We start from the raw sequence: 11,157 nt of genomic DNA, 5'->3' as shown, positions 1-11,157 counted from the left end.
ATATTTGAAGTGGATCTGTTCATTAAGGTCTTGCTAATAATGATTCTGTCCAAATTACTCAGGTTGTGGTTTACAAAGTCTATCCAACTCGTTTCTTCGTGTCAATCTAATATATAGGTTTTGTCAGCTAATAATAATGTTAAAATGGTAGAAGCTGTTCACGTCAGAAGTTATGTCCTTGGTTATGCAGGCACAGCAGCAAACATCATATATAGGTTTTGTCTTCACCTTCAACGTTCTCATGCCACATTTTGAACAAAGTCATTCAAGTCTACTTGCGTGTAATCATTTGATATTTGGCGGTAACAGTACTCAGAAGCATCAAAAGAGAAACGAGGAAGGACACCTCAAAAATACATAAACTGCTATTCTTTTATTGGATAGAGCGCCACACTTAATCAAACAGTAGGTAACAAATATTGTTATTGCTGCGTTACAATATTTCTGGATATAAGTGATTCATTCGCGAAATTCTGGTTCATTATTTCAACAATATCGAGGATATATAGGATCAAACCCAAATATACTTCATAGAAGAAAACCCCCTAGCATCCAATATGCATATTATGACTGTATGTATGAAATGAGAAGATTTCCCTGGTTGCCTCCATGCTATCACTTCAAGGAGTTCTCAATATCAATCACAAACCGGTACTTCACGTCGTTCTTTACCATCCTCTCAAGAGCTTCATTTATATACTGAATTGGAATTACTTCAATCCCGGGGTAAATTTTATTAGCAGCACAGAAGTCCAACATCTCTTGGATCACTCTTGTACCACCTGTTATGCTACCAGCTACAGTTTTCATACCTGCCAGTATGGTAGGTTAAGCAATCAATTCCGCTTGCAATTTCTTATATCAACGGAAGACTATCAGAAAGTTTGGCTAGAAAAAAACTAAGAACTAAATTTGCTACAGTAAGTTACCGATATTGAGGCTCGCAGGGCTGAATTTGACTTCACTTGGGAACCCAACAAGAACAAAAACACCAGCAGTCTTCAGAAGAGACAAGTATGGATCAAATGGGTGATCGCCGGATGCTGTGTCGATTATGAAGTCTAGTGATTTGTACAAGGCCTGCATAAAAGATATCAGATATCAAAAAAGGAAATCAACAAGAGGAAAATAGGGAGCAAACATGATTATTAATATCAATTATGTCATTAGATAAAAACATGCTTCCCAGAAATTATTGTGACTTCACCTTCATCTGCTCTTGATCGGATGTAATCACAAAATTGTCTGCACCGAGCCCACTCAGGGCTTCCTCCTTTTTAGATACGCTTGTGCTTAAAACAGTTACTTTCAATCCAAAAGCCTTGCCAAACTTAACTGCCATGTGACCCAGACCACCGAGCCCAATCACTCCAAGAGATTTACCAGGTTGGTTCATCTTATGTCGAACCATGGGGTTGTACACGGTGATTCCCGCACAAAGCAGAGGTGCTGCAGAGGCCAAAGGATAACCATCAGGTATCCGAAAGCAGTACCTGTAGATTCAACACAAACGATGGAGTGAAAGCTGGCTCAATTTTCGAAACAGCAGATTAATAGGTCAACAGTATCATATTAACTCTAGAAGCCCTAGCATTGATTGTTCTTTTTTCTTTTTCTTTTTTGATGTTAGATCCTTGCACTAAGAACACGCATTATATTACTATTTGATCCTGAAGGGATGGCTAGGCTGTGAAATACGGCAAATCATTGGAATTTCATGGTGACAAAGCAACAGCAAAGTCAACTTATTTCTCATGGATAGTTCATCTCTAAATTTCTTGATGTATAACAAAATAAATAGAAAGTATAAGAACAAAGACAGAAATCACAAAAGGATTTACCTTTCATGGACAACGATGTAGCTAGAATATCCACCCTTCGTAATGGAACCATCAGCGTCAATGCCATTAAAAGTGAAAACCGATCCCTTTTCACAACTAACTTCTTCCTTGTCATTGCAATACTCACATTCTCTGCAAGAATTAACATAAGTGCCCACACCAACATGGTCACCAACCTTGAAGTTGCTGACACTGGATCCGATTTCCTTTACAATTCCAGCAATCTCATGTCTGTAAGCGAATAAACATAACTACTTAAGTTCAATAAAACCATAAAATTAGTTTCATCATCAAAGTCAGTGATATTATTCAATTAGGCCACATACCCGGGCACCAATGGATAGCGCGAATCTCCATGCTTGTTCTTACTCCAGATAACATCAGCATAGCAAACTCCACAGTGCGTTATTTTTAGCGAAACATCATCTTTTCCAAGAGCCCTAGATAGAATTTCCCCAGATTAACTTTAGCCAACGGTAACAAAGGCAAGAAGAATTGTGGAAGTACAGGCAATTCATTCTGGGTTACAGCTAACAACATCAAAGAGCTCGTGTATTTGATTGTTATTGTTTTTTGAAACCTTAAGGTATAAACATTGCATATAAAAACCTTGAGAAAACATTGTAAATTGCAACCGCTGGTAAAACATTGCATATAAAAAACGGAACTCAACTTTCAAGGGAAAACCTAAAGCATACCTGCGACTAAATTTGTAAGGAGATAAAACTCCAGATGGGTCTCCCGCTGCCCACGCAAGACAGTCATCTTTAACACCCTCAGAGCTCATTGCCAAGTAGAATTAACTAAATCACCATAAAAGCCACGGCACATCAGTTTCCCAAGGTATGGAAAACAAGAAAAAGATATGGTAACAGTAATAAATAAATAATAATCTTCAAACATCATCACTGTCTAGGGACATTAATAAATTGCACAGTAAATTGAAAAAAAAAGAAGATTGAAATGCTTTTGGATGGAACTTGCCTCTAGATTTGATTGTAACTAATGTTTGAAGAAACACAGGAACATATGAAACTAAGATGGGATTGAAATGTAATTCTAAGCAAGATTTAGATAAAAGGGCAATCAAAGTGAATGCCATAAATAACAAATTCGCAGAGAAATACTAGATATCAAATTGAAAGAGATTCTGTTATTACTGCAAAGATGCAGTGCTGTGAAGTAGTTGAGAAGCAAGAGTGGTAGATTGATTGTGCTCTGTTTGTCTGTGCGAAAAGTAAGCGTTGAAGTGCGACTCTTAAATAAGTCAAGGTTCTGCCAGGCCTTACCAAAGCATGGTCGTCAGCTAAGATCTTACCAAAGCATGTTCGTCAGCTAAGATATTACTAAAAGATGGAACCAGCCTTGAAATTGGGGATGTTGTTCAGTCCCTCCATGTCAGCGTCCAAATATCATCCTTCCTCCAATAACCCTAAACAGAATTTTCCAGGATTACCTGGGGGAAGATATTTGGGAATTCAAGAGGAGAAAAAAAAAATATTTTTTTTGTCAGAGTCGCAGGGGGTTAGGCCCAAGCACGAAACTAGCCCTGTTAATAATGTTGAAGCCCAGGTTTTGTAGAAAACTAATACTATAAACTAGATAGATTTCCCAAGCTATACTGTGAGTTGAATAAATATAAATTAACTTAAAAAAAAATTTAGATGTTTCATATTTTTTTAATAAAACAAACCTAATAAAAATAAATCAAAGTAAACCATGAAATCTAATTAGTAATTAATCTAAGATAAAATTTAAAAAAATACAAATTAAAAAAGAAAAACAAACCCGAGCGAAATGGGTTAGCCATCAAATTGGTCATGAGATTAAAATAGCTATAAAGAGAGTAAACCACAACAAATCATGAAGCTAAATTCCTAAACCAAATATTGAATAATAAAATGAAAAAAAAAAACAAAGGTAAAAAAAAAAAATCTATTGCAATGAATACTATTTTGTGAGGTAATGCACATTAAAAACACCATCTTTTTTAGTTTTTTGTTAACTAGATAGGTCAGTGGTGGTGGGCCTTCATCATGGGCTTGTTTTTCTTTTTGGTAATTTAAAAAATAGTGTTCAAGCACTTTTAGCTTGTTTTAGAAGCAAAAATAATTGTGTGACCCAAGTTATGGACTCTACTGGCCTAATAAGATGATTTAATTTAATTATATAATTAAAAAAAAACAACAATGGTAAATACACTGAATCTAAAGATAAAAAGGTGATAATAATAACCTATAAAAAAAAAAAAAAAAAAACAATTGCCAAAAGAAAAAAAAATTATGAAATTGAATTCTAAGATAAGCCAACATTAAAGGACAAAAAAAATCCCAAGCCAATTTCAGTAAGCATGGAAAACTCATAGCTTGAGTCGTGAGGCTGGACTATCTTCATAAAAAACAAATAAAAAAATTATAAATTCAAGGTTGAAGGTTGAAATCGAAAAAAAAAATTAATTGTCCTTATAGAAAGTAAACCGAAAAAGAAAATCAAGAAGCTTAATCTTAAATAAACTCATTATTGAATGATGAAACTGAAAAAAAAAATAAGTGTAATAAAGATAAAAAAAATGGATCGATGTCAATCTGGGTTAACATTTCATACCCATGACTTAGGTCATGAGACCGGGATCAATGTACCGAAAAAAATCACATAACTCAATTCTTAACAAATCCAATGTTGAGGGACTAAATTAAAAAAAAAAAAAAGAATATCAATTTCAAAAAAGGAACCAAATAAAAAAAATAAAGACCAAATCTAACATAAAAATAAAATGATGAGGGATGAAATTAAAAAAATAAATTTAATTTAATTAATAAAATGATATAAAAAAACAATAAAAAAATGAGGAATAAATTTTGTATAAACATCAAATAGAACCAAATGTTAAGGAATTGCATTAAAAAAAATCAAACAAAAAATGATTCAAAATAAAGAAAAAGCAATCAAAAGAATAAAAACTATAATTGAAATAAAAACAAAATGAGAGGACAACTTTTATTTTGGATTGGGCCAACACGATGCATAAGAAGATGAGAAAAAGAAAAAAAAAAGAAATTCAAATCACTATGAATCATTATACACAAACTGCACCATAAGATGCGCCACCACTAAACGCTTTGGATAACATGATGGTCAGTCATTTTTGAACGGCGGAAATCATTGCCTGAAAAGCACAAACACCTCCTACAAGCCAACAACTTTTTTAATAATATTTTACTTTATTAAAATACTGAATTTCCATATGAACCTACTTGATAATTTAAAAAAAGGGATGAAATGGCAAAAAAAAAAAATTATTTTTGAAATTTAAATTCTAAAAAGGATTCAAAACAAATAAAAGGCAATAAAAAATAAGAATTACAATTAAAATAAAAATAATTTTTGGGTTAGCACGATTTTGAAGAAGAGGAGAAGAGAAGAGAGAAAAGAGAACAGGAATTCAAGCGCTACATCATATGATGTGTGTTACGTACCTAGTCTCTAAGAAGGGTGCAACATATGGGAAGAAGAACTAAGGGTGTTGCAGAGTTGGTAGCATCTGCATGCTGTTAATTCTGTTAGTTGGTTATTAATAATTAGTTAGCTGGTTGTTACAACAGTTATAGTCAGTTAGAATAATTAGTTAGTAGTTATTTCTGCTACTATAAAACACATGAGTGGTATTAGTTGGATATATAGAAAATACATAGAAAATTCAGTCTCAATTCTTCTCTCTCGTCTCTCCAAACAATACCTCTGTTCTTTACCTCCTTTCTTCTTCACTTGTTAAGCAACCTTAACAATGTGGTACTGGATACTTTGGAAGAAACGGCGGTTGGTCGTTTTGTGGTCATATTCATCACAGTAGAAATTAAGAGTTTAGAGCATCCAATTCTAGCAAACAAACATAATTTAGACCGTGCACATCGAACTTCCCCTGGTTTTCTTCTCAAATTAAGATAACCAGCAAGAGGCTGCTGAAGAGCCTCCCTGAAAATTCTGTGCATGTCACGTCTAGCCAGCAAAAGTGATTGATGAAACCTGTTTTTTGCAATGAATCCTGCATTATGGAAGTTGGAGTGGAATGAGCAGCTCCTGACCATTATATACCTTATAACATAGCTTATTTGCTGTTATGCAGTCGCTCAAATTGTTCTTCTTCTTCTTTCTTTTTTGCTTATGCATCTTTTGCTCTTGGGAGTTATGATCTCAGCATTAGTCTGCTACCTGCAAACATGGTGTGCTACATTATGATGCTTGGAAGTAACAGTACTCGGAAGCATCAGAAGAGAGACAAGGACACTACAAAATTACATACACTGCTCTTTCTTTTATTGGATAGAGTGCTCCATTTGATCAAACTATAGATCAAAAATATTGTTATTACTCAGGGACGACATACATATGATCATTATTTCAACAACAGCAAGGATAGGATCAAACCGAAGTATACTTCATAGACGAAACCCTCTGGAATCCAATATGCATATTATGACTGTGTGTATGAAATGAGGAGATTTCCCTGGTTGCCTCCATGCTATCACTTCAAGGAGTTCTCAATATCAATCACAAACCGGTACTTCACGTCGTTCTTTATCATCCTCTCAAGAGCTTCATTTATATACTGAATTGGAATTACTTCAATCCCGGGGTAAATTTTATTAGCAGCACAGAAGTCCAACATCTCTTGGGTCACTTTTGTACCACCCGTTATGCTACCAGATACAGTTTTCATACCTGCCAGTATGGTGGTGTAAGAAATTAATTCCGCTTGCAAGTTCTTATATCAACAGAAGACTATCAGAAAGTTCGGCTAGGAAAAAACTAAGAACTAAATTTGCTAGAGGAAGTTACCGATATTGACAGCACTGAATTTGACTTCACTTGGGAACCCAACAAGAACAAAAACACCAGCAGTCTTCAGAAGAGACAAGTATGGATCAAATGGGTGATCGCCGGATGCTGTGTCGATTATGAAGTCTAGTGATTTGTACAAGGCCTGCGTAAAAGATATCAGATATCAAAAAAGGAAATCAACAAGAGGAAAATAGGGAGCAAACATGATTATTAATATCAATTATGTCATTAGATAAAAACATGCTTCCCAGAAATTATTGTGACTTCACCTTCATCTGCTCTTGATCGGATGTAATCACAAAATTGTCTGCACCGAGCCCACTCAGGGCTTCCTCCTTTTTAGATACGCTTGTGCTTAAAACAGTTACTTTCAATCCAAAAGCCTTGCCAAACTTAACTGCCATGTGACCCAGACCACCGAGCCCAATGACTCCAAGAGATTTACCAGGTTGGTTCATCTTATGTCGAACCATGGGGTTGTACACGGTGATTCCAGCACACAGCAGAGGTGCTGCAGAGGCCAAAGGATAACCATCAGGTATCCGAAAGCAGTACCTGTAGATTCAACACAAACGATGGAGTGAAAGCTGGCTCAGTTTTCGAAACAGCAGATTAATAGGTCAACAGTATCATATTAACTCTAGAAGCCTTAGCATTGATTGTTCTTTTTTCTTTTTCTTTTTTGATGTTAGATCCTTGCACTAAGAACACGCATTATATTACTATTTGATACTGAAGAGATGGCTAGGCTCTGAAATACGGCAAATCATTGGAATTTCATGGTGACAAAGCAACAGCAAAGTCAACTTATTTCTCATGGATAGTTCATCTCTAAATTTCTTGATGTATAACAAAATAAACAGAAAGTATAAGAACAAAGACAGAAATCACAAAAGTATTTACCGTTCATGGACAACGATGTAGCTAGAATATCCACCCTTTGTAATGGAACCATCAGCGTCAATGCCATTAAAAGTGAAAACCGATCCCTTTTCACAACTAACTTCTTCCTTGTCATTGCAATGCTCACATTCTCTGCAAGAATTAACATAAGTGCCCACACCAACATGGTCACCAACCTTGAAGTTGCTGACACTGGATCCGACTTCCTTTACAATTCCAGCAATCTCATGTCTATAAGCTATGTCTATAAGCTGTTAGAGAATAATATAAATTATATCCTAGGGCCTCACCTAATAGCTTAAGCTTTTGGGTTAAGATGGTTCTTTGACATGGTATCAGAGCCTTGATGACCCAGTGGTCACGAGTTCGAATCTCACCATTCCTATTTATTTGATAAAAATTAAGCACAAGGTAATGTGGGTCTGTGCAAGTTTCAAGCCCAAAGGGCTTTCACTCGAGGGGATGTGTTAGAGAATAATATAAATCATATCTTAGGAACTCACCTAATAACTTAAGCTTTTAGGTTGAGATGGTTCTTTGACATAAGCGAATAAACATAACTACTCAAGTTCAATAAAACCATAAAATTAGTTTCATCATCAAAGTCAGTGATATTATTCAATTAGGCCACATACCCGGGCACCAATGGATAGCGTGAATCTCCATGCTTGTTCTTACTCCAGATAACATCAGCATAGCAAACTCCACAGTGCGTTATTTTTAGCGAAACATCATCTTTTCCAAGAGCCCTGGATAGAATTTCCCAGATTACCTTTAGCCAACGGTTACAAAGGCAAGAAGAATTGTGGAAGCACAGCCAATTCATTCTGGGTTACAGCTAACAACATCAAAGAGCTCGTGTATTTGACTGTTATTCTCAACAAAAAATAGAGTCTTTTGAATTAAGCAAAAAAAAATTCACCAGTCCTTCTAGCTTATACTTGGCATAACATCCATAAATAAATCAAAAAACTCTTATTCGAAACTTAAGCTGTAAATTGCAACCGTTGGTATAAACATTGCATATAAAAAACGGAACTCAACTTTCAATGGAAAACCTAAAGCATACCTGCGACTAAACTTGTAAGGAGATAAGACTCCAGAGGGGTCTCTTGCTGCCCACGCAAGACAGTCATCTTTAACACTCTCAGAGCTCATTGCTAAGTAGTATTAACTAAATCACCATAAAAGCCAAGGCACATCACTTTCTCAAAGTATGCAATAAAAAGAAAATGGTATACATAAATCGTCTAACACATCAGACATCATAACCTCAGTAGCATATAGAGGCACTCATAAAGTGTACAATAAATTAAAAAAAAAAAAAAAAAAAAGGAATGAAAAGCTTAGGATGGAACTAGCGTATCGATTTGATTGTAACTAATGCTTATACACAGACAGCAACTTATGAATCTGAGATAGGATTGTAAGTTAATTCTTAGCAAAATTTAGATAAAAGGGCAATCAAATTGAGCGCCATAAACAACAAATTCACAGAGAAATACTAAATACCAAATTGAAAGAGATTTTGTTATTACCCGTAAAAGTCCAAAGATGTAGTAGTGCTGTGAAGTAGTTGAGAAGGAAGAGAAGGGAGAGTGGCAGAGTGATTGTGTTCTGTTTGTTTGTACGAGAAAAAAGTCTTGAAGTACGACTTTGGCTGATGAGTTAGGGCTCTTAAATAGCAAATCCAGGTGAAGGGGCTGCTAAGGTTCTGCCAGGTTACCCAAGCATGGACGTCAGCTAAGATCACATCTTACCATTGCAAAATACTAAAAAATATATATTAAAAATATTAATTTTAATATCAAAGCATGGACGGCGGCTAATGCGTTAAAAAGTTTCAAATTAAAAATAATTATTTAAAATTAAATAAATAAATATGGTGCGTTGTGAGTTCCAATGAGCACTCCTCAATTTAGCAGTGTTCCCTGCCAAGTATTATTTGCGTTGCTTTTTGCTCTTTGTTGAAGGCTTCTTGGTCTGCAGATTCAGTTCTGGTGCGCTGTTTGATTGCTCAGTTCGTGGTTCTTCAGGTAAAGTGCAATGCGACATGCATGTAAGCAATCAAGAATAAGAGTATGTTCTATCAGGAGTGAGTCTTGACTCTAGAAAGAGGTCACAGGATGAAGTCCAAAGCTTCTTTGCAAGTCTGATATTGCGTGGAAGTGCTGAAGAGTTCAGAGTCCTGCCCTTTCCACCGGAAAAGTATACTCCAGATATTTCCTGAGATGAACAAAATGACCAGTTAGAGGGGAAAAAAAAAAACAGATTCACTCGAATTTGCTGGATAAAATTACATCTCTCTCCATAACAGTGAACAATGAGGAAGTGCGATGGAAACAGAATTCCCTGTTTGAAATACACTTCAAGATGTTGGTTTTATAGCAAATGTGCAAGAGGAATCATTACCATTCACCAAACTCTTAAATCTCTCAATAAAACAAGAGGTAAGAAGGTCAACATTGATCTCCCAACAAGTCGATGTTTTTTTTATCAATTTTTTTAATTAAAATGATTTTTCAATCTATAACCCTAATTTTGTCTTGAATTGATTCTCAATTCGGGTTTTATAAGAACACCTTAAGGTTAAAATCACATTAACTTCTTTTGTGATTTACTTTAAAAAGAAAGAAGAAAAAATCTGTGGGAAAAACTAAAGAAAATGAAAGAAAACGAAAAGCATCACTCGAGATACTGTAAAGGGAGGAAGGCAGGCAGGCAAGCAAATCCTCCGCTTGCCACACTGTCAGTCCAGTGGCACAATACCCACCTGTTCCCTCTCCTCTTTCTCATTTTTGCTTTTGCTTTTAGCATTGTTTCTCTTCAGTCACTTCTTCCCATGGCAATGAAGAAAGGAAGAAAAGAAAGTGACCCCTCCCCTGCGGCCCTGCCCACTTCACTTCAATCTCATGAGTCCAAAAATTCCAGCTTTTTCTTATTTTCTTTCACTTCTTAAATAAAAGCAAGCACATTCTCTAGACAACTCATTCACTGTGAGCATACAACAGAAGAAACTTGGGTTTCTTCCTTTTCTGCTCTCAGTTTTGGTTTTCTATTTCATCAGAATCTCAGGGTACGTTGTTTCTTTAAGGAAAGTTTGTTTCTTGAATTGTTTATAGTGTTTCCTTGTTTTATTCAAGAATTGGGTTTGCTTGCTTGCTTTTAGTTTTGATTCTTTCTTGCCAGTATCAGTGCTTTTTACTTGTGGATTTTAGTGTTTTGTGCTCTGAATTTCTTTTATTATTTGATTTCTGTGTGCTTTATAGTCTTTATTATCAATTATTGGATCCATTACTTGATCATTTTGTGCTTAAATTTATAATATCAATTGTTGATTGTTGGAAACAGGAACATTCGATGTATGCTTTGTGTGTTTCATGTTCAAGACTTGTGCTTTGGGCGGTAGAAACTGTACTAGGACTCTTAACTGCAACTGTCAGTTAGCGTAGTGCTTATTTGTCGGGTTTTTGGAAATGGACTTCTTGTTTTCTGCTAGGACATATATTTTGTGCTCATTTAGCTGATAGGCGATTTCGTTAACCTTTAATATGGTGTATCAATCGTTGGCCTT

General features: G+C 35.4%; 2 protein-coding genes across 5 annotated transcripts; both read right to left on the bottom strand.

The window, feature by feature from the left end:
* Nucleotides 1-354: 354 nt before the first annotated feature.
* LOC118040756 (probable cinnamyl alcohol dehydrogenase 1) lies at nt 355-3,333 on the bottom strand. 4 transcript variants are annotated; one of them, XM_035047780.2, is made up of 7 exons: nt 2,826-3,333; nt 2,540-2,644; nt 2,168-2,281; nt 1,842-2,072; nt 1,208-1,493; nt 930-1,080; nt 355-812 (listed from the first exon to the last, which is right to left on the bottom strand). In XM_035047780.2, the coding sequence occupies exons 2-7, from the start codon at nt 2,626-2,628 to the stop codon at nt 616-618; spliced, it is 1,068 nt and encodes a 355-aa protein (XP_034903671.1). In that variant the 5' UTR covers nt 2,629-2,644; nt 2,826-3,333; the 3' UTR covers nt 355-615. The 4 variants fall into 4 exon arrangements, with proteins under 4 accessions (XP_034903671.1, XP_034903670.1, XP_034903672.1 ...); XM_035047779.2 differs by having other exon boundaries at nt 3,002-3,333; XM_035047781.2 differs by having other exon boundaries at nt 3,131-3,333.
* A 2,153-nt stretch (nt 3,334-5,486) lies between these two features.
* On the bottom strand, nt 5,487-9,260 carry LOC118040758 (probable cinnamyl alcohol dehydrogenase 1). The gene is made up of 7 exons (XM_035047784.2): nt 9,122-9,260; nt 8,653-8,757; nt 8,219-8,332; nt 7,584-7,814; nt 6,950-7,235; nt 6,678-6,822; nt 5,487-6,560 (listed from the first exon to the last, which is right to left on the bottom strand). Exons 2-7 carry the CDS (start codon nt 8,739-8,741, stop codon nt 6,364-6,366), a joined length of 1,062 nt encoding a protein of 353 aa, XP_034903675.1. The 5' UTR covers nt 8,742-8,757; nt 9,122-9,260; the 3' UTR covers nt 5,487-6,363.
* Nucleotides 9,261-11,157: the final 1,897 nt, after the last annotated feature.

This window comes from Populus alba, chromosome 11 (assembly GCF_005239225.2).
Source record: "Populus alba chromosome 11, ASM523922v2, whole genome shotgun sequence".
NCBI lineage: Eukaryota > Viridiplantae > Streptophyta > Magnoliopsida > Malpighiales > Salicaceae > Populus > Populus alba.
The sequence above is the reverse complement of the archived record's forward strand: the minus strand, read 5'-3'. Positions and strand labels throughout refer to the sequence as shown.

Excerpts from the sequence above, each read along its gene's own strand:
- LOC118040756 (XM_035047780.2), bottom strand. The coding sequence starts at position 2,628 with ATGAGCTCTGAGGGTGTTAAAGATGACTGTCTTGCGTGGGCAGCGGGA. Across the intron at positions 2,282-2,539 it reads CCTTACAAATTTAGTCGCAG|GGCTCTTGGAAAAGATGATG; the intron begins GTATGCTTTAGG and ends AATTCTATCTAG. Across the intron at positions 2,073-2,167 it reads CGCTATCCATTGGTGCCCGG|ACATGAGATTGCTGGAATTG; the intron begins GTATGTGGCCTA and ends ATTCGCTTACAG.
- LOC118040758 (XM_035047784.2), bottom strand. The coding sequence starts at position 8,741 with ATGAGCTCTGAGAGTGTTAAAGATGACTGTCTTGCGTGGGCAGCAAGA. Across the intron at positions 7,815-8,218 it reads CGCTATCCATTGGTGCCCGG|ACATGAGATTGCTGGAATTG; the intron begins GTATGTGGCCTA and ends CATAGCTTATAG. Across the intron at positions 6,823-6,949 it reads CCGATCAAGAGCAGATGAAG|GCCTTGTACAAATCACTAGA; the intron begins GTGAAGTCACAA and ends TCTTTTACGCAG.